Source organism: Apus apus, chromosome 21 (genome assembly GCF_020740795.1).
Source record: "Apus apus isolate bApuApu2 chromosome 21, bApuApu2.pri.cur, whole genome shotgun sequence".
Classification (NCBI taxonomy): Eukaryota; Metazoa; Chordata; class Aves; order Apodiformes; family Apodidae; genus Apus; species Apus apus.
Window position 1 is genome coordinate 3,202,231 of NC_067302.1, and position 21,622 is coordinate 3,223,852.

At 48.8% G+C, this 21,622-nt stretch overlaps 2 protein-coding genes across 5 annotated transcripts in view; one reads left to right on the top strand and one right to left on the bottom strand.

Annotated features, from left to right (window-relative positions):
- LOC127393109 (CCN family member 2-like) overlaps positions 1 to 2,716 on the bottom strand; it is a 34,623-nt gene extending 31,907 nt beyond the window's left edge. For all 3 annotated transcript variants that reach the window (XM_051637885.1, XM_051637886.1, XM_051637883.1), the window contains exon 1: positions 1,982 to 2,716. The gene's annotated coding sequence lies outside the window, so the exon portion shown is untranslated. The remainder of the gene's footprint in view (positions 1 to 1,981) is intronic.
- A 351-nt stretch (positions 2,717 to 3,067) lies between these two features.
- On the top strand, positions 3,068 to 19,963 carry TRNAU1AP (tRNA selenocysteine 1 associated protein 1). Of its 2 annotated transcripts, XM_051637906.1 has the most exons (10): positions 3,095 to 3,184; positions 6,596 to 6,672; positions 6,796 to 6,893; positions 8,087 to 8,186; positions 10,239 to 10,291; positions 11,102 to 11,233; positions 14,380 to 14,499; positions 15,944 to 16,106; positions 17,023 to 17,056; positions 19,472 to 19,963. In XM_051637906.1, exons 3-10 carry the CDS (start codon positions 6,808 to 6,810, stop codon positions 19,606 to 19,608), a joined length of 825 nt encoding a protein of 274 aa, XP_051493866.1. In that variant the 5' UTR covers positions 3,095 to 3,184; positions 6,596 to 6,672; positions 6,796 to 6,807; the 3' UTR covers positions 19,609 to 19,963. The 2 variants fall into 2 exon arrangements, with proteins under 2 accessions (XP_051493865.1, XP_051493866.1); XM_051637905.1 differs by lacking the exon at positions 6,596 to 6,672 and having other exon boundaries at positions 3,068 to 3,184.
- The last annotated feature ends 1,659 nt before the right edge of the window (positions 19,964 to 21,622 follow it).

Sequence of the window (21,622 nt, forward strand, 5' to 3'; positions counted from 1 at the left end):
AGCTGCAAGAGACCACATTGCCAGCGCCACCAAGGCACAAAAAGTTTTACCTGACAACTGAACATCTTGATTTGACAGAGTTCTCAGCTGTGGGGCCTGCTGCCTGCCTCCACTTTATGCCAGATTTTGCAACATTGTAGAGAATAGCTTGGGAAAAAAACGAGCTGAGGATGCCCCAGGGACTCAAACATCAGAAAACAAATCAATCAAACTGTAAATATGTTTTTAATCTTAGGAATCTTGCACACCCATGACTGCTGAAGAGTTGATATTCTAGAGCAACTGGCCATGCTGCAGAATGATGATTGAGATACAGAACCTGCCCAGTATTAAAATGAAGGGTATTTTTTTTCCTGCAGAAACTTTGGGTTAATGTTCAATTACACTTTTCATCCGCAGGGAAAAAGCAGAGGGAATAACTCCTTGTTCTGCTCCCGGTCGGTTTCACACATTAGTCACTGGAATGAGGATGCTCCGGGCAAGATTTAAGCGAGCATCCAACGCGTGGCTTCAGGAGAAAAGAGGGTTGGCTCCATCGCCTGGTGCTGCTCTCATAGCACTATCGGGATGCCCAAAAAACCCCGCTCAGCCACCGGCGGCCTCGTGCTGCCCTCTGACGGGCAGCAGGCAGCTCCTCTGCTCACCCAGACCCAGCAGGCAACAGCACGGAGGGTTTGGAGCGTCCCTGTCATCATCTGCTGGATTTATGGCACGCTGCAATGACTGCACAGCCACAGCCCGTGCTCCAGCAGCTCCTCCCCATGCCTGGCTTCCCAGAAGAGGGAAAGCAAAGCTCCCGTGACCAGAGCTGTGGTGTTGGGTGATGCCAAAATACCGACCGGCCCACAAGCGCGCAGCCCTGGCTGCTGCAGATCCACTCGTCTGGGCTCCATCATAACTACCAGGAACTGCTACCCTGGCTGTCAAAGGCCTGGAGGAGTTAACAGGAGAAGAGGAAGGTTTACACCATTCCCAATCCAAGCCCTGGAGCTGAGCCCACAACCTCAAAGACTGACTCTCCCGCCTGCCAAGTGGTGAGGCCACGGTCTGACCTCTGAGCTGGGAATAGCCCCAGGTTGGCTGGGATGCAGAGCACAGGAGGGACCTGGGACAAGGGCAGGGAGGGAGAGGACAAGGGGGGATGGATTAAAACTGGCAGCGGGGAGATGGAGGTTGGAGATGAGGAGGAAATTCTTGGGTGTGAGGGTGGTGAGAGCCTGGCCCAGGTTGCCCAGGGAAGCTGTGGCTGCCCCATCCCTGGCAGTGTTGAAGGGCAGGTTGGATGGGGCTTGGAGCAGCCTGGGCTGGTGGGAGGTGTCCCTGCCCATGCAGGTTGGATCTAGTTGATCTTTAAGGTCCTCCCAACCCAAACCATCCCATGGTTCTATGATACTGCCCTGTTGGTGGAGGGAAGCAGGGACACAGCCTGTCACAAACCTCCTCACCCCAGTCAACCACGCTGAGCCTCCCGCTGACACTGCCAACAAGTGCCTGACTTTGCAGGCCACCAGCCCTGACACCAGTGGGCTGAATCACATAATCACAGCACAGAGCTGAAAAACCTCCACACAACTTATTTCAGCACCTCCTCTTGCTTGAAGAGAGGACCAAAGTGCTTTTAAAACACCACAACCAGTAGGAATGCTACACCTTTGCTACATGAAATGATTGGGATACACAATCAGTTTCCATTATAGTTCTGCAGAGCACAGCAACAGGCCTGTGAACTGCTACACGAAGTAATCAATTTTGTTTCCTTCCTTTAAAAGTCTCCTGATGTTTTGAAGGCAATCCCATGATGTGTGGGTGCCTGGATTGTCAGCCTGGAGTGCTAAAATGAATTCAACCCCTGTCTCAGAAAACACCAGGATCTTTGAATTAGGAAATTTGGGGTTGGTTGTATTTTTCTTCTCACACGTGAAACTTTGGAGTATGCAACAGGCCCTGCTTTCTTGCCCTGTTAAAGGGGCTGGAAACTTACTCTTTCCAGAAGGAGCAGGGATCCTCAGACATGAAGCGACTCAAGGAATAGAGGTGTCAATGGAGACCCCAGCACTGGCCTTGTGCCCCTCTCCAGGCCAGCTGGGCAGCCTGCCTGCCTGTTTCTCCTCCCATTTTAAGGCACATGCCTTGTCCTGGGGCAGACATTTCCTGCCTGCCCCAACACCCCCTTTCCACGGTGCTCCTGCCCCAGAAGGACTATTCTGTGCCTCATCCCAGTCCCTGAATGGCCTCAGCCAGGCTTGGCCGGCTTTCCTGGCCCACCTTGCCTCATCCATCCACCAACCCTCCTCCCCATCACCCCTCAGGCCCTTCCCTTCTCCCTCTCTTCAGTCTCAGACCCCTCATCTCATCTCCTTCCACCCAGGTCTACTCCTCACCTCAGGCCTCCTGAAGGCCCCGACAGGCACCCCACACACACAGAATCACAGAATCATCCTGGTTGGAAAGGACCTTGAAGATCATAAAGCCCCACCATAACCTAAATCCACCAACCATAACCTAATCTACCCATTCAGTGCTTAAATCATGCCCCTGAGCACCACGTCTGTATTTCTTTTAAACACTTCCAGGGATGGTGACTCCACCACCTCCCTGTTCCATGTCCAACCACTCTTTGGGTAAAGAAATTCTTCCTAAAACCTAAACCTCCCCTGGTGCAACTTCAGGCCATCCCCTCTCCTCCTGTCACTATTCACCTGAGAGAAGAGCCCAAACTCCCACCTCCCTACACCCTCCTTCCAGGCACCTGCAGAGCGCAACACCCCCTTCCCCGCACCCCAAATCACCCCGCTCCCTCAGACCTCCTCAGGAACCCACCCAGCCCCCCTGGCGAGGCCCTGACCCCCCTGCCGGAGCCCCCGAGGAGCAGCCCCCCCCCCCGCTCTCCCCTCTCCTCACACCGCCCGCCATCTTGCGCCGCCCCTTTCCCGCCCTGCCGCCGCTCCTCCCGCCCACAGGGGGCGCTGCAGCGGGGCGGACCGCCGGGGGCGGCGCTCTGTCCGCCCGAGGCGGCGCTCTGTCCGCCCGGCGGGGGCAGCGCGGCGGAGCGGGGCCGGGGGCTCGGCCGGGGCGGCGGGGGCGGCGGGGCCGGGCCGGGCCCAGCCCGCAGGGACAGCCCGCAGGGACAGCCCGCCCCGGGCTCTGCGGGAGCAGCATGGCCGCCAGCCTGTGGATGGGGGACGTGAGTGTCCGGCCGGGACCCGCGCGGGGCTTTGTGAGGCGGGCGGCGGGGCGGCCTGGCCGGGGGGAGGCGGGAGGGCAGGGGGGGCCGGCCCGGGGGAGACCGCGGGATGGGGCGTGCTGGCCGACCGACCGACCGACCGACCGACTGACTGACTGACTGACAGCCGCACACTGCCTGACACCTTCACACTGACTGACTGATACCCTCAGACTGACTGAGTGACTGACAGACCCCCTCACACTGACAGACTGACAGACCCCCTCACACTGACAGACCCCCTCACACTGACAGACTGACAGACCCCCTCACACTGACAGACTTTCTGACCCACTCACACTGACAGACTGACAGACCCCCTCACACTGACAGACTGACAGACCCCCTCACACTGACAGACCCCCTCACACTGACAGACTGACAGACCCCCTCAGACTGACAGACTTTCTGACCCACTCACACTGACAGACTGACTGACCCCCTCACACTGACAGACTGACAGACCCCCTCACACTGACAGACCCCCTCAGACTGACAGACTGACAGACCCCCTCAGACTGACAGACTGACAGACCCCCTCACACTGACTGACCCCCTCACACTGACAGACCCCCTCACACTGACAGACTGACAGACCCCCTCACATTGACAGACACCCTCACACCAACTGACTGACTCCCTCACACTGACAGACACCCTCTCACCAACACCCTTATGCACTGACACAGCCCCAGGGACCCTCACACACTGACACACACATGAACTCCCCAGCTGGCTGACACTCACACGCTCCTGTGCACGCTGGCAGGCTCACGCAGGCTGACACACACACTCATACAGGCTGATGCACACTTAGACCCGCTGACACGCACACTGACACACACAGACACTCACCCCAGCCTGGCAGGCAGGTTTGTGAGCAGTTACACACGTGCAGACACAGACAGACACCTGCCTGCAGCCAGGGTCACAGACACACTCAGGGCACTTACAGCAGTGTCCCGGGCTGCCTGTGGGGACAGGCACACTCCTGGGCACACACACGTTCTCACACTTTGGTGCTCACACTCTGTTAGGCCCTTACTCACATACTCACTAGCCTGTACACTCACATCCTTGTAGGGCTTACACACTGGCTTACAGGTTCATGTGCTTGTAGGCACTTACACACTCATGGTCATACCCTCTAAGGCACTGACACACGCTTGTGCTGCTCTGCTCACACCCCTGTGCTCACACGTGTAGGCACTTACACTTCCTTGCACTCGCATGCTTGTGTGCACCCATCCAGGAGCATCCCTCCCTGCCTGCCCCATGCCCCTGCACACCTCTCACACACTGCTAAGGATTTGCACCCTCCTGCATGCTCATAAGCACTTGCACGCCCCAGGATTCCCCTCTTTCCTGCCTGCATGTGGCCGTGGCAGCACACTCACACTCACTCACAGGTGCTGTGTCCCTCCCTGCCTGCTCACACACAGGCTGTGGGCACACTGAGGCACCTCACAGTGTCCCTGTCAGCCTTTCACACACACTGCACAACCCCCCGTGCTCGTGCCCCTGTGTCCCTCAGTGCTTGCTGCTCTGCACACACCCTTGCACACACGCTCACCTGCACCCAGTGCTTTGTACTGCTTTGCCACCCACACACCCCCCTCTGTGTGTGTGTGCTCATGTTGTGCTGTAGTGTCTGCACTGTCTGCCACTTTTGCAGTGTCCTGTACTCAGCCCTGTCACTGTCTTGCTGCCTGCTGTGTACATGTGTGAGTACAGACACACAGCTAGACCTGTATAACACAGTTGCCCTGCTGCCTGCTACTCACACACCTCTTTCTCCAACCTTTTCCTTGCACACTCGCAGCAGCTCAGTGCATAGTCATGCTTGCACACACACACCGTGTAGCCTCCTCAGCCTCTCTCAGGTGTGTGTTCACACAGCCCAGCACATCACTGAGCATCCCACTGGCTGCCTCTCTCTCATGCACACACTTACACCAAGTTTGCCATCACCTTGCACACAAACACTGACACATCAGTGAGCCTCCCCCTGCCTGCCACTCGTGCAAATACACTGTGTGGAGTCCCTTTCTCTTTACCCTCACAAAGGGCTATCTACCACCTCTCCATCTTTTTTACTCCCCTCCCTCACAAACAGGCCACTGCTCTTTGAAAGACACACAGATCCAAGCAACAGTCACCTGTTGCCTTTAGGAGTCTGGCTTTCCTTACCCACACCCCTCAGGATCACCCTCTGCATGGCATGTCTGCACAGAGTTGTGCTGCCTCCTGCTTCTGGGACATCTAACAGAGTCATTTCTGCTTTACCCTCACACCTCCATGGGGCATCTGCCTCCTCCTGCACATGGAAGTGCAGCATGGTCACCCACTGTCACACACTGCACAAGTCTGCCCCTTCTGCCCCACACACAAGAGACAGAGCCACCTTGTAGCTGACAGGCACACAGACACACTCAGGAGCTGTCAGTCACCACATGGCCACCTGTCTTACTCACACAGGTGTGTGTGTATGTATATAAATATATTTAGAGATATATCTTATCTATATGGAGCTCTACATGTTTCCTCCATGTCCCAACCCTGTGTTAGCTGCCACACACAGTGCTCCCCATCAGCACCTGTATTGCACAAAACCTTCATTTCAGTGTGTTCCCTCCTCTACTTCCCATCACACAGAGAAACAGCCTTTTCCCTCAGTGCCTTCATCATGTATTTAGTCCAATTTGTGCCAATCCATCCTTTCCTGTCACTCCCACCACACAGACACCTGCCCAGACACCTGCCCTCCAGCATGTTCACTCACATGGTACCCCTGCCCCTGTGACACAGAATCATGGGATGGTTTGGGTTGGAAGGGGCCCTTAAAGATCATCCAGTCCCAACCCCCTGCATGGGCAGGGACACCTCCCACCAGCCCAGGTTGCTCCAAGCCCCATCCAACCTGCCCTTCAACACTGCCAGGGATGGGGCAGCCACAGCTTCCCTGGGCAACCCGGGCCAGGGTCTCACCAGTGTGTCAGTGTCACACACACAGTCCCACCCTCTCCCCCTGTGACATAATGACAATCACAACAACACCCAGACCGACTATGGGACGTGGTTAGAGGTTTCCCCTCCAAGTGCTGCCCTACATATCCCCACGGTGATGTGAGGCAGACACAGCTCAGTGACCCCCCCAGCTCCAGGGGGGCTCTGGCACCCCACGTGTGCCACCCCTCCCTCTTAGCAGCCGGGTACCCGTTGCATCCAGAGAAGGAGCTGCCATCTCCCTGTCCCGTGCTCCGTGTAGTGAACGCTCAGTTTGTTGCTGTATGTTTCTGAGTGGCTTTTGTCCTTCTGTGAAAGCTCCCTGTTCTCTGAAATTCATGCTGTCTCTTGGGTTCCACTTTGCAGACTGTTGAGCCTGGTTCATGCATGCCTGCTGGTTTTGAGTGGCATCGACCCTCTTAAATGAGTCTTCTTTTTGAAGTGTAAGGGTAAAATACTTCTCAATAATGTTTTAACTGCTTAGGGTGACATTGACACATAAATTCTCCTGTTTGTAGATGCTTTGTTCTAACTTTCTTTTTCTTTTTTTTCTTTTGCTTCTATAGCTGGAGCCATATATGGATGAAAACTTTGTTTCAAGAGCCTTTGCCACCATGGGAGAGCTCGTACTGAGTGTAAAAATCATTCGAAACAGGTTGACAGGGTAACTGTTCATGCTTGTTCTCAGTTTGTTCTGCTGCTGCATTTGGATTGAAGCCTTTGCCCTCTGCCCGTCGCTGTGCTCAGTGATTTTCCCTTTGAGCTCTTCACCATTGTTGCCAGCAACATAGGTGTGTTGGTGGGAGCAATGGAGAGGACAGTTGTTGGCTCTTTGACCTCCCCATCAGCAAAGCAACGTTTGGCCCTCCTCCTGCATTGCTTTTGGCAGTTGATTTGGAGTAAAATGAGCAGAAGAAATTAGGTTCATGTTCTTGGAAATGTTGTCATTTCAGTTTTCAGCTGTTTAAACTTGGGTGGGAAGATTTATATAGTTAATCAAAGCAGGAAGTAAACTAATTTACTGAGGTGCATCAAGGAGAGTGTGACCAGCAGATCAGGGAGCTTCCTTCCCCTCTACTCTGCCCTGGTGAGACCATATCTGGAGTGTTGTGTCCAGTTCTGGGCTCCCCAATTCAAGAGGGACAGGGATTTACTGGAGACATTCCAATGGAGGTGACGAGGATGATGAAGGGACTGAAACATCCTGATGAGGAAGGACAACTTTCCTGATAAGGAAAGGCTGAGAGACCTCGGGCTGTTCAGTCTGAGGAAGACTGAAAGAGGATCTTATTAATGTTTACAAATATATGAAGGGTGGGTGTCAAAAAGTTCCTTTTCAGGGGTGCCCTGTGGTAGGACAGGGGGCAATGGGCACAAAGTGGAACTCAGGAGGTTGAACCTAAATATGAGAAAATACTTCTTGACTGTGAGGGTACCAGAGCCCTGGGACAGGCTGCCCAGGGAGGCTGTGGAGTCTCCATCCCTGGAGACATTCCAGCCCCAACTGGATGTGTTCCTGTGGGATCTGCTCTAGGGGATCCTGCTCTGGCAGGGGGTTGGACTCAATCTCCAGAGGCCAATTTCAACCCTGACACTCTGTGTAATTGTGAGAAGAAATGTTTTCTATGTGTTTATGTTGACAGGACTGACTGGTAAGTTGGGGTGGTCACTTTACCTGAGATCCAGGATTTCTCTACTAGCTTCACTTTGGTAGCTGATATTTATATTTTGAAAAAGAAATTGTTCTAAGTGTTGTAACCATAGCAATTTTCCTACCAGTTATCTAAAAAGTATAGTATTCCTCTTGGAATGGGATTTAAATCTGAAATCTTTTCTCTCTCCTGTGTCTGTGTTCAGAATTCCAGCAGGCTATTGCTTTGTAGAATTTGCAGATCTAGCTACTGCAGAGAAATGTTTACACAAAATCAATGGAAAACCTCTTCCTGGTGCTACACCGGTGAGTAAATGGAATCAGCCAGTTGGGAAGCAAAACTGGGATGGAGTAGAGAGTGTAGAATCTGTATTTTGAATAATGACAGACAAATTCCTAGTTGGCAAACTGGGATTCTTCTTTTCTTTGGAGTTATTAACGAACATTGAAACTGATTGTGTGCTTGCTCAGAAAATTGTTGGGGAAAAATGCTCGTTTCTCTGTGACTGGATTTAGAAATGTTGTATTTTGGAGCCTTGCTACTGATTTTGTTGGGGAAAATATCAATTTCTGTGTGATTGGATAAATCCAGGTATAGGAATGTTGCCTTTCTGAGCCTTTCTACTATTGCCAAAGTTGGACTAATAAGACACCAAGAGAAGAAGGGAAAAATAGATGGAATATACCATAGCCTTCTTTCTCCCTCTGTTTGTCATTCCATGTTAATTTCTCCCACTGTGTGTGTTGTAGAAGTACAAGGTGAACCTGCAGGTTCACCCTGAGGTTGGTTTTACCTTGAATGGGCAAGTGAAACAGGACTTTTGGGCCTTGCATTATTCTTGGCCCTTAGCAAAGAAAAGCTATTCCAGCCTGTTGACAGTGGGGAAGGACCTTGTCCATTGTATGACTGCAAGACACACCAGATGTCTGGGTACATAAAAGGTTGGGAAGCAGAGGAGGAATAGTCCCTGGAGGCTAATTTTAGGATGTTGACTCCAGTGTGTAGTGGATGAAAACAGGATGGGTGACACAGCTGTCCCTTGTACCCACAGAAGCTGGCTGCTGTAGTTAGGTGACTGGTTCATACAGCAGCTCTGGAGTCACCTCAGTTACAGTGGGATAAAGTCAATTGGTGCCTGTTTCAGTGTAGTTAACACCCTGAGTAGGGAACTGGGAAGTTCAGGTGTTGTTCCTTCATCTGTTTGGTCAGCCTTCCCCTGTGAACAGGGGAAGAGGAGAGAGTCACTTCTCCCTAGTGAGGAGTTGTAGGACAAGAGGAAATGGGATCAGGTTGTGCCAGGGGAGGCTCGGATTGGATATCAGGAAACATTTCTTCACAGAAAGAGTGGTGAGGCCTTGGAACAGGCTGTCCAGGGAGGTGGGGGAGGCACCATCCCTGGAGGGGATCAAAAAAGAGTAGACATAGTGCTGAGGGAGCTGGTTTAGTGGTCAGGGGGATGCAGGGCTGACAGTTGGACTTGATCATAGAATCATAGAATGATTTGGGTTGGAAGGGACCTTAAAGATCATCCAGTCCCAACCCCCTGCATGGGCAGGGACACCTCCCACCAGCCCAGGCTGCTCCAAGCCCCATCCAACCTGCCCTTCAACACTGCCAGGGATGGGGCAGCCACAGCTTCCCTGGGCAACATGTTCCAGCATCTCACCACCTTCATAGTGAAGAATGTCTTCCTAATATCTAACCCAAATGTCCCCTCTTTCAGTTTGAAACCATCACCCCTTGATCTTGAAGATCTTTTCCAACCTTAATGATTCTATGGTTCTATCATGACCCTGGAGGTATCTGTGTCCCTCTCCTTAAATTGCAAATCAGAGTCCACAGTTAAGGGATGGAATCTTCCTAAATGCTTTTTATAGTCTCTACAGAGAGAAAAAGAGCAGCTCTTGCAAGGAGTAATGTAATAATTGAAGTCTGGTTTTAGGAATATCCACCTTTATCCACAGTTTAATTCCAAATGTGTTTAGATGTGGTGCTGAGGGACATGGTTTAAGCACTGGACTTGGTAGAGTTGGGTTAATGGGTGGACTCGATGATCTTAAAGGTCTTTTCCAAACAAAACAATTTATATCATAAGTATAATAATTTTTATATTATCATTTGCAATCAATATATTGGAAATATCAAATCTGTAAATAAGATATAAATCTTTTGCTACAGCTGTACTCAAGTAATACTCAAATGTTCTCCTTGATAACTTAAGTGGCTGGCCTGATGGTCTTGAACATCTGTCAGCATTAAGAAAGTTGTGTCAAATAAGCTTATTGTGTTTTTCTCCTGATTGTTTGGGTTCACATGAGAACAGTTGAATGTATGGATTCATTTTTGCCTCGTTTCAGGCAAAGCGATTTAAATTGAATTATGCAACGTATGGAAAACAGCCCGATAACAGGTAAACACTTGATATTCAAATGTTGCTTTTGCCTCCTTCATGTCTCTCCATCACTTGCCTTGCAAAGAGGATTCAAAATATGTCAAACCACAAGTTCCTAATGAGATGTACAGCTAGAAAATTGGGGTAGGAGAGAACTGACCAGCTGCACAGAGCTGATCTGTCCAGCAGTGCCAGTGTCTGAGTGTTGTTTGCAGCCCAGAAACCACCTGTGTCCTGGGCTGCATCCCCAGCAGGGTGGGCAGCAGGGCCAGGGAGGGGATTGTCCCCTCTGCTCTGCTCTGGGGAGACCCCCTGGAGAGCTGTGTCCAGGTCTGGAGCCCCCAACATAAGAAGGACATGGAGCTCCTAGAAAGAGTCCAGAGGAGGGCATGGAAATAATCTAAGGCTGGAGCAACTCTGCTCTGGAGACAGGCTGGGAGAGTTGGGGTGTTGAGCCTGGAGAAGAGAAGGCTCCAGGGAGACCTTAGAGCACCTTTTCTTGCCACATTAGAAATCCAGAGGTACCCTGTGAGAACTAAAAAATGAAATTCTCTCTAAAAATGAAATTATCTTTAAAAAATGAAACTATCTATAAAAAGCATCATTGAGTAGATCAGATGTGCTGCTTGAATTATCTTGGAAAAGCTGTGTCAGTAAGTTATAGTCACCTAAGCAACTTAACTATTAGCAATTTAAATGATCCATGAAGTGTTTCTTTAATATCACTTTTCTCTAGACTCAGATGTTCAGGCTAGTTGTGAGCACTCAGCACACCTCTATTTTGTTGTATGATTGTGCTTAAAAAGTTTCCTTTTTTCATTTCCTCAGTCCAGAATATTCCCTTTTTGTGGGAGACCTGACTCCTGATGTGGATGATGGCATGTTATATGAATTTTTTGTTAAAGTTTATCCATCATGTAGAGGTGGAAAAGTTGTTTTGGACCAGGCAGGAGTATCCAAGTAAGTCATCATTTATTCATTCTTTTCTTTCACTTCACATGCAGTGGAAGATACAGGAATAAAATAAAAGATACAATGCAGCAAGGGGAAGAGAGTAGTTCTATCAGTTTAGATTTTAATTATCTAAAAATACAATGTGCTTGGATATTCAGTTTGGAGGGTGGTTGGGTTTTGGGAGCCACCAAAGGATATTGTCTCTCCTCTGTCAACCTGATGCTCTTTGTGTGTTGACAGTATGTTATTGCAGTTCTGAAAAAATGGCTAAGTCATCTTGAAACACTTGTCTGCCTGGCCTCCTAGATGGGATGGGGCTTTTGGAGTCTTCAGGCTATTGAGTGTGAGTTCCTGTGACAGCTTTACAGGGTTTTTTTTCACTGAGGGCAGGGCAAGCAACGCTATGATTCATTGTCCCCAGCTACTTACTTAGTAGCCACCTTTTCTGGAAATGCCTCACCAAAACCTGATGTCAAAAAGTTGGTTTTCTTAACGTTGTGAAGACATTTTATAAAGAGCAAGAAAAAGGAACTATTCTCCTAGAAGAGGGACCAGCTGATCAGCATCCTTATTTTCAAAACAGCTTCAATGGAATGCAATATTCTGATGTAATACCTGTGAGAATGTTGTGCTGAGGCTCAGAAGATGGCTGTAGATCTCTCCTCTTTCTCACATGAGGTTTCTCAGTCTCAGATTGGTTTGAAGGAACCTCTGGAGCTCTCTGGTCCAGCTTCCCACTGTGAGCAGGGCTGCTGCCAACACTAGTTCAGGTCAGCCATGAGTTGTGGAGCCTGGAAAACCTCCCAGGATGGAGATAGTACAACCTGCCTGGGCAGCCTGTTCCAGAGCTGCACTGCTTCCCTGGCAATGAAGTTCTTCTTCATGTGCAACCTCAGCCTCTTGTGGAGCTGCTCAGTCACTCCCTGGATGTGTAGTACTCATGGTGTTACTGCCACCTCACCCCTGACCAGCCCTGCTGGGGTGGGCTTCGGGTGCCTCCTCCTCCTCAGGTGTATAAACCCAGCAGTTCCTCTTTTGCTGCTCCTGCTGCCTACAAAATAGGTGTTTTGCCATTAGTGGGGCTCTGGGAACTGTTCCTAAGTGCATACCTCAGGGAAGGGGAATCTGTGGTAGATTGGGAAGCAGGGAAGGAGCAGGGGCTCAAGGGGCTGTTGCTGGGAAGGGCAGAGCTGTCTCCTCCACCAGGGCTGGGGTGGTGCTGCCAGGGGCTTTGTTGTGACTTGTGCAGTTACTTAAAGCTGAGGCAACTGCAAGTGATGGTGTGATGTGAGAGAGGAACCTGGGGCTTTGGTAGTGCCTAGTGAAGCCCTGGCCCTTCCAGCCAGGGCTGGTAGATCAGGAAGGTCTCCTCCCACCACCTCTTGTCCAGGCAAGAGAGGAGCTTGGAGACTGACACCATAGTGCTGTGCCTGCTGCTTTGCTTTCTGCTGAGGGTGCAGGCTGAGAGGCTTGTCCTCACAGCAAGGACAGGGCAGTGTCTGCCAGGCTGGTCCTGGCCATGAAGTAATTCTTTCTTGGTGGGTTTTCTTCTGTACTAAAATCTGGTTTAGCCATCACTGTGAAAAAACTGCCTGGAAAAGCTGGAAGGATCCTTGTCTCCCTTGCTGCACCCAACACCTGTTCCTGTACCCTACATCCAACTTATTTATCTGTCCTCTGTTTTGTAACTGCCAAGATTCCTGGTTTCACTTCCACGCTCCTGGTCCCATCCAAAAGGCTGTAGGACTCTTTGTGGCAGCTTAGAAGCTTAAACACTTCCGTGTGGAAACACCTAAAGCTGATTTAAATTCACTTACAAGTTGACTTGCACTGGTTTCATTTGCCAGAGTCCTTTCCAACAGGCCAAGTTAAACACAGTGTGTACTCATGTAGAGTTTTGCTCTTGCTTAATTATCCAGTCTGTATGTAGATAAGCCTGAGCTTTTATTTGCTCTTCTTCAGGTCTTCTTGACTCAGGTCAAGCCTCAGTCTGGATTTGGAGGAGTAAATAAATCCATATATGTGTAAAAATATCCCCTGGGCCTTGTGTCTGTATCTTCCTATGCAAGATACTGTGTTTTATGGGACACCAGTTGCTGTGTAGTAGCTTCCACTGTGGTCCTGCCACACGTACCAGGTGCTGCCACTTTCAAAGCAGCGTGTGACTTGGTGTTGAAGAGTTCCCACAGAACAGATAATAAGATGTAAATTTACACCCTTGTTTATGGCTCGTTCTTCTCCCCAGGTAGACAAGCCCTTTCCCTCCCAAACTCCTTGCTTCCCCTAGATGGATTCCTCTCTCCCTCCCACACCTAAGTCTTTGATCTTTCTGCTGCGTGAGGCAGCCTGTCCCACCTTGGGATGCTGGCACTGCCCTCCTGGGTGCTGTTGTGTTGCTTCTGACTCACTGCAGCCTCAGAATCCCACGCAGGGGACCTTTGGGGCCGGAGGGGGATGAGTATTTTTCTGGCTAGCTGGCCTGCAGTGCTGCTAGCCCTGCAGTGATGGATTGCCACAGAGCTGAGGGCTGCCTGCCTGCTTTCCCTCTCCAAGCCGTGATGTCAGAGCAAGGTGTAGCAACTTGACACTGAGAGCTCCTTTTCAGGTCTGCTGTTGATGCTGATGGGGCTAAGAAGGATGTGAAGCTCCTGCACAGAGTCCAGAGGAGATCACAGAGATTATCCAAGGGCTGGAGCAGCTCTGCTCTGGAGCCAGGCTGGGAGAGTTGAGGTGTTCAGCCTGGAGAAGAGAAGGCTCCAGGGAGACCTCAGAGCACCTTCCAGGGCCTGAAGGGGCTCCAGGAAAGCTGGGGAGGGACTTGGGACAAGGGCAGGGAGGGAGAGGACAAGGGGGATGGATTAAAACTGGCAGAGGGGAGATGGAGGTTGGACATGAGGAGGGAATTCTTGGGTGTGAGGGTGGTGAGAGCCTGGCCCAGGTTGCCCAGGGAAGCTGTGGCTGCCCCATCCCTGGCAGTGTTGAAGGGCAGGTTGGATGGGGCTTGGAGCAGCCTGGGCTGGTGGGAGGTGTCCCTGCCCGTGCAGGGGCTTGGAACCTGATGATCTCTAAGGTCCCTTCCTGCCCGAGAATATTCAGTAATCAAAAAGAGCCTGGCTTTCTTGTTTCACACGAGTTACTCTGTGTCTCTGCAGAGGTTATGGGTTCGTGAAGTTCACGGATGAGCTGGAGCAGAAGCGAGCACTGACAGAGTGCCAGGGAGCTGTGGGCTTGGGCTCTAAACCCGTGCGCCTCAGCGTGGCTATCCCCAAAGCGTGAGTATAGCAGCAGCCAGATGTTTCCCTGAGAACAGCCTGAAGTGAAATCCTGGGGGTGTTTTAAATGTCTGATCGTGGTTTGGGTTCACTTCCTGGATGTTTCCATCACAAAGTGAAGGAATGGCCACAAATCTGGTAGCTAGAGTACCAGAATGCACAGGAATTCAAACAGCTTATAAGATCAAGATCATTATAAGATCAAGATCATTGTAAGATCAAGACTAAGCATTTTACTGTTTTTAATTGTATATATTATTAAATACCCACACATGTGCACACACTGTATTTAAATATGATTCTTTTGAAAGTGTATCTTCCTTTGCATGGAATTGAAATAGAACCTGAATCTGTTTATTGATTACTGGCTAGCCAAGCTGACTTACCTTGCTAATTCTATTATAATGTCTACTAAATATAAGTCTTTTGGGGCAGGGATTAACTGTTTTTTCTGTGTTTGTTCAGAACCTGGTACAATGAGATCCTGATCTGACTTGGGGCTCGTAGCACTAGGGTAATACGAATAATAGTAATTGCTCCCTATTTGAATCATATTTAGATTTTCAGTGACCTCAGAAATCTTTGGGGGGGGATAAGGAAGACAAAAGCAGGAAGAGGTGAGATCTTCCTTCAATCTTCTCATGGTGAGAAGATTGATGTTTCCCTCTTCCTGCCTCTCACTAATTTCATCATCAGACATAGCTTTACACGGGGACCTGTTTTCATTTTCAAAGAATATTTGTCATCTCATTCTTTCAAATCTTGATAATCAGGTGGGAGTCCCAGTTCCTTGGGAATGTGAATTTTAGCTCACAGGCTATTTAAGTGTATTTTTTTTTTAATTACTTGTACTCTTTCTTGAGCTCTTACTTGAGCTCTTACTTGAGCTCTTCCAGCTTTTTGCTTTGAAGACCACAATATGATAGTGGCAGAAGAAAGAGGGTTTTGTCCATTTTTACTAAACAAACCCCCAGATCTTTTGCAAGGTTCTAAGTCTTGAACTCTTCATAATAGAGCAAGACTCAGTGCCTTGCCTCAGGAAACTGCAGAGCACTTCATCCTACTTATCAGAAGGAAAAAAAGACCCAAGAATCTGGATCATGGTTCAGGATCATTCTAAAAAGAGTCTCATAATCCTGAACTCTTTCCTTCCCAAACCCAGGAAGTGAGACTAAATTAACTCCTAAAGAATTAAAACCATATTTATTAATGAAGATGAATATGAATACAGGAAAGGGCATTAAATTTAAACCACTTCTTTCTTGCTGCAAGTGTATGCAAATGATAAATCCTGCTGTAGTTACTAGTGAATATACCTTAAAGACTGGAATTTGCATGTTAGACTAAGCCTTGTGCCATAATGTACCTTGAGCTGTTTCACTGCCTTTGTTTTCACAATTGTTCTGCATTATTTACAACTTGGTCCCACTTTGTTTTCTTTAAGTAATCGTGTGAAATCAATGGAGTACAATCAGATGTACAACTATAATTATAACCAGTATTACCAACAATATCACAACTACTATGCCCAGTGGGGCTACGACCAGAACACGGGCAGTTACAGCTACAGCTACCCCCAGTATGGATACACACAGAGCACAATGCAGGTAGGATAGCATCACCTGCTCACATCTTCAGCTCTGGGGTCCTCATGTAGCTAGTTGAGAAGGAAGAAAAACTGTTTTGCAGCCCCTGGTGTGTCCTGTTGCCTTGGGTGGGGGATGTTGCTGGGACTGGAGGGGCAGAAAGGTCTGGAGGGCACAAAGGGTCTGTTAATTCATGGTAGAAGGGTTCTCTTGGGATAGGCAGTTGGACAGAGAGAGGTTGTAGAGTCTTCTCTGGAGGCTTTCAAGATCTATGAGGAAAGGCTGAGAGAGCTGGGGCTGTTTTAGCTTGGAGAAGAGGAGGTTGAGGGGGGATCTCATTAACACAGGGTGTCAGGAGGATGGGCCAGACTCTTCCCAGTGGTGCCCAGTGACAGGACAAGGGGCAATGGGACAAACTAGAGCACAGGAGGGTTAAGTTAAACATAAGGAAAAACTTTACTGTGAGGGTGACAGAGCCCTGGGACAGGCTGCCCAGGGAGGCTGTGGAGTCTCCATCCCTGGAGACATTCCAAACCCACCTGGATCCTGTGGGATCTGCTCCAGGGGATTCTGCTCTGGCAGGGGTAGGACTGGATGATCTCCAGAGGTCCCTTCCAACCCCACCACTCTGTGAGTCTATGACAGACAGTGGTAAGGCTTCCTTCTGGCACCCTTCACAAGCCTTGTTTTGGAGGCCAGAACAGATCAGCACAGCCACCCACTGCATCACAGGAGTATCAAGAGCTGCTGTCTCTGTTGGCAGTTTAGTGTGAGATCTCCCCTGTGGAGCCTGTTGGGAGCACAGAGCTTCTGTGTGAAGCATTCTGTTGTCATCAGGCAGCTAGAAAAGTCTGTCTGACAGTAACCATCAACAGGGGATGTATGTAAAAGGAAAAATAAATACCTGCTGTCCTAAGGGCTTTGTTTTTCCTTGCAGACATATGAAGAAGTTGGTGAGGATGCTTTGGAAGGTATGTTCCTTGAATGCAATATTGAAGTTACCTGTTCTGCATTGATTAGAGATAATCCTCAAATTGCCCCTTAGTTTCAATGTACAATACACATTTCTCTTTGAATACATCTGAGAACATCTGCAGCTCTCTCTCACCTAGTGCAGCTGCATCTTTATTTTACAGTTGCTGTTCCTACTCTGAACCTTGTCAGGACTAAAACTTAATTTACTTCACCAGCACTGAGATTTTAACCTTCTACAGTGCTCAAACTTTAATTATTTAATTATTATTTATGTTGTGAATATATTATAAATTAATATTCATAATATCTGTATTTATATAAATATATTTGTGCTTATATTTATTAATTAATATTTATATTAATATTTATAATATGCAAATATATTATAACTATTATATTATTGTATGATTATTTTTTCTGGTATGCTATAAAAACCATGCAGATATTCTGTTATTTCTGTAAAATCTTGGATTTTAGAGCCTGGGATACTTCACTGGGCTTTTAGTTTAAAAAAAGAAATAATACCAGTTAGCAGAGTGACAATGACTGCTTGAGCAGTCATTGCTTGAAATAGGTCACTAAACCAGACTGGGGTTTTAGATCCACATACAAACTGATTTTATTTATTGATGCAAGAAAAAAAAAAAATCACTTTATAGTAGCAATTCCAAATTTCTGAGTGGAACATGCACTGTGTCATGTACCTTATTCTTCTCTTTAAAAAAAGAAATGAAAACTCACAGGGTAACAGTAGAAAGGAAGATAGATTAGTGTGTGTCTTGTTCTTCTCTTTAAAAAACAGGTAAAAATCACATGGTGAGAGTGGAAAGCAGTTGGATCCTTTGCAGGATCCATAGGAATCACTAATGGTGGCCATGAGAAAGCCCTGAATGGCTTTTAAAAGCATGACAGGAGAGCTTTCCTTTCCCTGCAACTAACACACCAGTGCTGTAGTTGGAATATCTCTGGGATGTCCTTCATTGATTAAATTAATGTATTGAAACCTGGAGGACACTGGAATCATGTCCTGCCAGTGAATCCTTCCTTTTCTTGAATGTGTGACATTTCCTGTGATGTGTTACAAGGTGATGTAGCTAAAGCCAAACATGTTTGCAAGTGTTTTTATTCCTGACATGTTGTGTAGTTTTGCTGGCTGCTTTGCTCCCTGAGCCTCTTACTGAGGTGCCTGCCTGAGCTGGAGGTTGTGGGTGGTGTCAGCTGAGCTGCACGTCCCTCAAGTGCTTTGGGGAACACCATGAGTCAGTTATTGCAAAAATGTGAAGTGGTTTGGTAGCAGCACCATTGTACCTTCTGGCTTGTTCTCCAGCTCCAAAATCACGGGATGGTTTGGGTTGGAAGGGACCTTAAAGATCATCCAGTCCCAACTCCCTGCATGGGCAGGGACACCTCCCACCAGCCCAGGCTGCTCCAAGCCCCATCCAACCTGCCCTTCAACACTGCCAGGGATGGGGCAGCCACAGCTTCCCTGGGCAACCTGTTCCATGGCTCTGCTATGGGGGCAGCCACCACTGCAAAGAGGGACATGTGGCATCCTGGCCTCCTGTGGCAGGAGCAGTGTGGCCAGCAGGAGCAGGGAGGTGATCTTACCCCCTGTGCTGGGCACGAGTGAGGGGGCAGCTCGAATCCTGGGGTCGGTTTTGGGTCCCTAGCCACAAGAAGGTCACTGAGCTACTAGTGTGTGTCCAAAGAAGGACAACAGAGCTGGGGAAGGGGCTGGAGCACAAGTCTGAGCAGAAGCAGCTGAGGGAGCTGGGGGTGTCCAGCCTGGAGACAAGGAGGTGAGGGGAGACCTGCTGGCTCTGCAACTGCCTGAGAGGAGGTTGGAGAGAGGTGGGAACTGGGCTGTTGAATGAAGTTACAAGTGACAGGACAAGAGGGAATGGCCTCAAGTTGCACCAGGGGAGGTTTAGATTGGGAAGAATTTCTTCCCCAGAGGGTTGTCAGGCCCTGGCCCAGGCAGTGGTGGAGTCACCATCCCTGGATGGATTTAAGAGTCATTTAGACACAGTACTGAGGGATATGGTTTAGTGAAGGACTTGTCAGTGTCAGGTTGATGGTTGGATGCAATGGTCCTGAAGGGCTTTTGCAACCAAGGGAATTCTGTGATTCTGTGACATTTGGATGTAGTTATTTCTTATCCCACTGCAGAAAGATTTGTTACAGCCAATCTAGCCAGGTTTGTGACTGGCCAGGAATGTTTTGTGACTCCCCCATATTTGTTTTAATAAAACTAACATCTTTATGGGCGTGTGGGGCTTTTACAACACATTTCCTGATCTAGTGGGAGGTGTCCCCATGCAGGAGGGTTGGATCTAGATGACCTTTCAGTTCCCTTCCAACCCATTCCATGACTTGCCACGCGACCTCTCTGCCTGTCTTTTCTCCTCTAGACCCAACACCTCAACTAGACGTCCACGAAGCAAATAAACAATTTATGGAACAGAGTGAAGAGCTCTACGATGCCTTGATGGACTGTCACTGGCAGCCTTTGGACACTGTCTCCTCAGAGATTCCAGCCATGTTATAGCCTCGTTGCTGAGGCTCCACGTCCGTGTGACAAACCCGCCAGTGCTCTCCGGTTTGTCCCTCTGCACCTGGGCCCTGCAGCAGTGAGGGGTGGTCCCTTCCTCCACCCAGGTCTGGGATTCCAAGGGCAGGAGGACTCTGGGCTTCTCCTGTACGGAGTGAGGATCGTAGGAGCATCGTGGGAACTTTCCTTCATGGTGGAAAGTCAGAACTGCCAACCCGTTTTATTCCTTTTGTCCTGACGTGAACTCTTTCATGCTTCTTGGGAATTGTAATTTATAAACTTGCAAGGAGGTGACACAGGGGAAGGACTCGGCTCCCGACGTACAATAAAAAAGTTGGTCTTTTAAGTCAAATTACCCTTTGCATTTTGGTTCCTGCCCATCTTTCTGTTTTGCTGCCCTTTTAACCAGTCGTCAGTCATTTCATCCAACTCTCATCAGTGTGAGTATTTGGAAAAATCATTGTTGGATACCACTCAAATGTCTCAGAAGCTTTCTAGTGACTGGGGAAGGTTGCTGTAACTTGAGCACAGGAAAAGAACCTTGTAGAGGAAAGCTTATGTTCTCCTTAACCCAAACTCTGATCTTAGAGCAAGCAGGTTTATAGCTTAGTGTTCTTCTACCTGAAGAACCTTTTGGAGCGTAAAGACAGAAAGAAGTGTTACAAAACCACTTCAGACCTTCTACCTGGTGGTCTCTTGCACCTTTGCCTTGCCTCTCCACCTGGGTATGAAGAAATCATTCAAGCAGTTTAAAACACTTTTACCAGCAACCTTGTCTAAATGTGGTTTTGTGCATCCTGCCTTTTTGTGTTGGTTTTATTTTTCCCATTGTGGACACACCTTGATGGTCTCATTCAGATGTTCAGCTTTCATAGTGTCTTCCACTGTCCTGTCAGATTGAATATGGTGAGACTGAAGATCTTGCAGCAGAAACGGGTCAGAGCAATCAATATATTGTGCAACAAATTGTTGCTAACCTGGAAATCAGTTTTCTACTGGATGTTGTATAAGCTGGATGGACAAGCAATATATATTTAAGCTACAATGATGTTGCATTAGAGGTGACAGCAAGAATAATAGCACTTATGTACATGTTATAAGCCCTTTTCAGGCTTTTGTGCCTTAAACTCTTTGGAGAAATAGGAACAGATGAACTACCTGTAATAAATGTCTAGCCAAGAAATAGTTTGGTAACTGAAACTGCTGCTGCCAAGCATTTGGTTGCCTCCCTGCCCATGTTGATGCAGAGATTTGCCACGAAATGGAAATACTTTCATAAAGCCTACTTCTGTACACCTTTGTTTGTGTCCATAATTCTGATCTCTTTGTCAGTCCGTGGGGTTTTTCATCAGCTGCAGTGGGAAACGTGCTGTGAGTGTGAGGGGAAAGGTGCCACTGGCTGCATTCAGCACATTCCTGAACTAAGTGGGACTAGAGGACTCCTGGACCTCTGCTTTCTTGCCTGCTGTGAATGTTTTCCTCCTGCTGTGCACCTGACTGTGTGGGGGCTGCTACCAGTGCCCTGACCTTCAGTTCCTCTGAATTGATGGAAATGAATGTTCCCTGTTGCAGTGGCAGTGTTCCAGAGGCAGTGGAGAAGTGGCAGAGAGCTTGTTGTCTTCTGACCTGGCTGGCCAGCAGTGCTGAACACACAGATGATGCCCCTCCTCTTGAAAAGTGCCCGTTCCACAGAGAGACACTGCAGAGGTGATGTGAAGAGGCTTTTCTTTCTGTCCTGCTGTTAAATGCTGTCCAGATGGTTCTGTTACTGTGCAGCAACCTGTGCCCCCACTTCATCCTCCTCTTTTGGACCTGCCTTGGCAGGAAGAAAGTTGCTCATGATTAATCTGAGCCACCCCTAAGTGGCATCCCCTCATTTCTAGGGGAGCTGTGTCTCTACAGACCCTTGTGCCTGCAGGACAATTTGGGAGCAGAGAGGCCAGCACAGATTCCCTGCTGGAGCCTGTTCCCTGCTCCTGCAGAGCTTAAAATAGCTCCTGCACTTCCTCTG

Coding starts and splice junctions, on each gene's coding strand:
- TRNAU1AP (XM_051637905.1), top strand. CDS start 3,158: ATGGCCGCCAGCCTGTGGATGGGGGAC. Junction 8,187..10,238: donor CTCTTCCTGGTGCTACACCG/GTGAGTAAATGG, acceptor GCCTCGTTTCAG/GCAAAGCGATTTAAATTGAA. Junction 11,234..14,379: donor GACCAGGCAGGAGTATCCAA/GTAAGTCATCAT, acceptor GTGTCTCTGCAG/AGGTTATGGGTTCGTGAAGT.